The 1,672-nt window shown below is 37.6% G+C and overlaps 1 protein-coding gene across 1 annotated transcript; it reads right to left on the bottom strand.

Moving 5' to 3' along the window:
• Nucleotides 1-419: 419 nt before the first annotated feature.
• LOC118594094 (olfactory receptor 502-like) lies at nt 420-1,364 on the bottom strand. The gene has a single exon (XM_036203893.1). It carries the CDS (start codon nt 1,362-1,364, stop codon nt 420-422), a length of 945 nt encoding a protein of 314 aa, XP_036059786.1.
• Between the last annotated feature and the right edge of the window lie 308 nt (nt 1,365-1,672).

The following is a 1,672-nucleotide window of genomic DNA, read 5'->3' as shown; positions in this document are numbered from 1 at the left end:
GAGTAAAGTAAATATCACAACTAGTCTCAATTTCTAAATGTTTCTAGCATACCCCACAAGCACCACTATATGGAACATGTTTTTGCCAATGACATGTGACTTTGGAAACAATTAAGATCCAATCTATAACATGGTTAATGATGAACAAGTTTGAAAAATATTTATGTAACTTCAAAGGTATGTTTAGCAATTTATATTAGTATGATTAATTTATAATGCATTTAATTATAAAATTAATTTGATTTTTATTAAAGAAATATCTAGTTTCTTATCCAGTATGAAATTTGAATGCCCATATTTGTTGAAAAGCTCCACATATGCTAACACTGTCTTCAGCTTTTTCATTCAAGACACACACATTAGTATTGTATCAATTAGGCATTATTACTATAGCAAGTCTTTCAAAATAACATATGTCTCTAAGAAAGTATTTTCCTAGCAAGTTGTCTCTTCAGAGCACACTTAATCTCATTATTCCTGAGGCTGTAGATGAGGGGGTTCAACATGGGGATCACCACCATGTAGAACACAGACACCACCTTGTTCTGGTCTGTGGAGTAGCTGGACTTGGGCATCACATAAATGAATGTGATGGTCCCATAGTACAGAGTGACTGCAGTGAGGTGGGAGGTGCAGGTGGAGAAGGCCTTTTGGCGGCCCTCAGTGGAGTGCATCTTCAGGATAGTGATGAAGATGTAGATATAGGAGACAGCAATGACAAGCACTGTGATCAAAATGATGGAGCCAGCAAAAGATGAATCTAGAACTGTAAGGATGCTGTTATCAGAACAGGAGAGTTCAACTAAAGGAGTAAAATCACAGAAAAAGTGATTGATTCTATTTGGTCCACAGAAGAGAAAAGAAAAGAAGGAAATGGTGAAGAAGGAAGCATTAAGAAAACCACCAATATATGATCCTATAAGCAACTGGACACAAACTTGTGTTGACATTTTTGTTGAGTAAAGCAGTGGGTTGCAGATTGCTATAAAGCGATCATAAGCCATGGCAGCCAGAAGGAAACATTCAACTGTCCCAAAGAAAACAGCTGAACCAAGCTGAATGGCACATCCAACATAGGAGATAGGATTTCTCTCCACCAGAAAATTGACAAGCATATTGGGTGTGACAGAAGATGAGATGCCTATGTCAACAGAAGCCAAGTGACTTAGAAAAAAGTACATCGGGTGATGGAGCTGGGAAGAGACTCTGATAAGGAGGATGGTGCTGAGGTTCCCAGACACAGTCACCAGGTAGATGCACAGCATGATGATGAAGAGGACGACTTTAAGGACTGGGTCATCTGTTAAGCCCAATAAAATGAACTCTGTCACTGCAGTGTGGTTCCCATCCTCCAGGAAAGCCATGGAACAGTGTAGCTCCTACCAGAATCACGCTGTGATGGAGACATTACAGGAAGAGGTTTGTAAATGGGTAGTTTCACTTTCATTAATACACAAACAATACAATTACATTTAAAGATGTCCAAACATCCATGTTTATTTAATGCAGGGATGGATCACTCTATAATTTTTAAGTTCTTTACCACAATCAGCTAAAAACTTTACCTCCTGTAATAAGCCCTTTCTTTTATTTACATGTTATGTTGTTTAGCCAAGTATACCTTAAAGCAAAATATAAAAATAGAAGATAGATGAGACTAACAGAAATAAAT

Source organism: Onychomys torridus, chromosome 1 (genome assembly GCF_903995425.1).
Source record: "Onychomys torridus chromosome 1, mOncTor1.1, whole genome shotgun sequence".
Taxonomy (NCBI): Eukaryota; Metazoa; Chordata; class Mammalia; order Rodentia; family Cricetidae; genus Onychomys; species Onychomys torridus.
The sequence above is the reverse complement of the archived record's forward strand: the minus strand, read 5'-3'. Positions and strand labels throughout refer to the sequence as shown.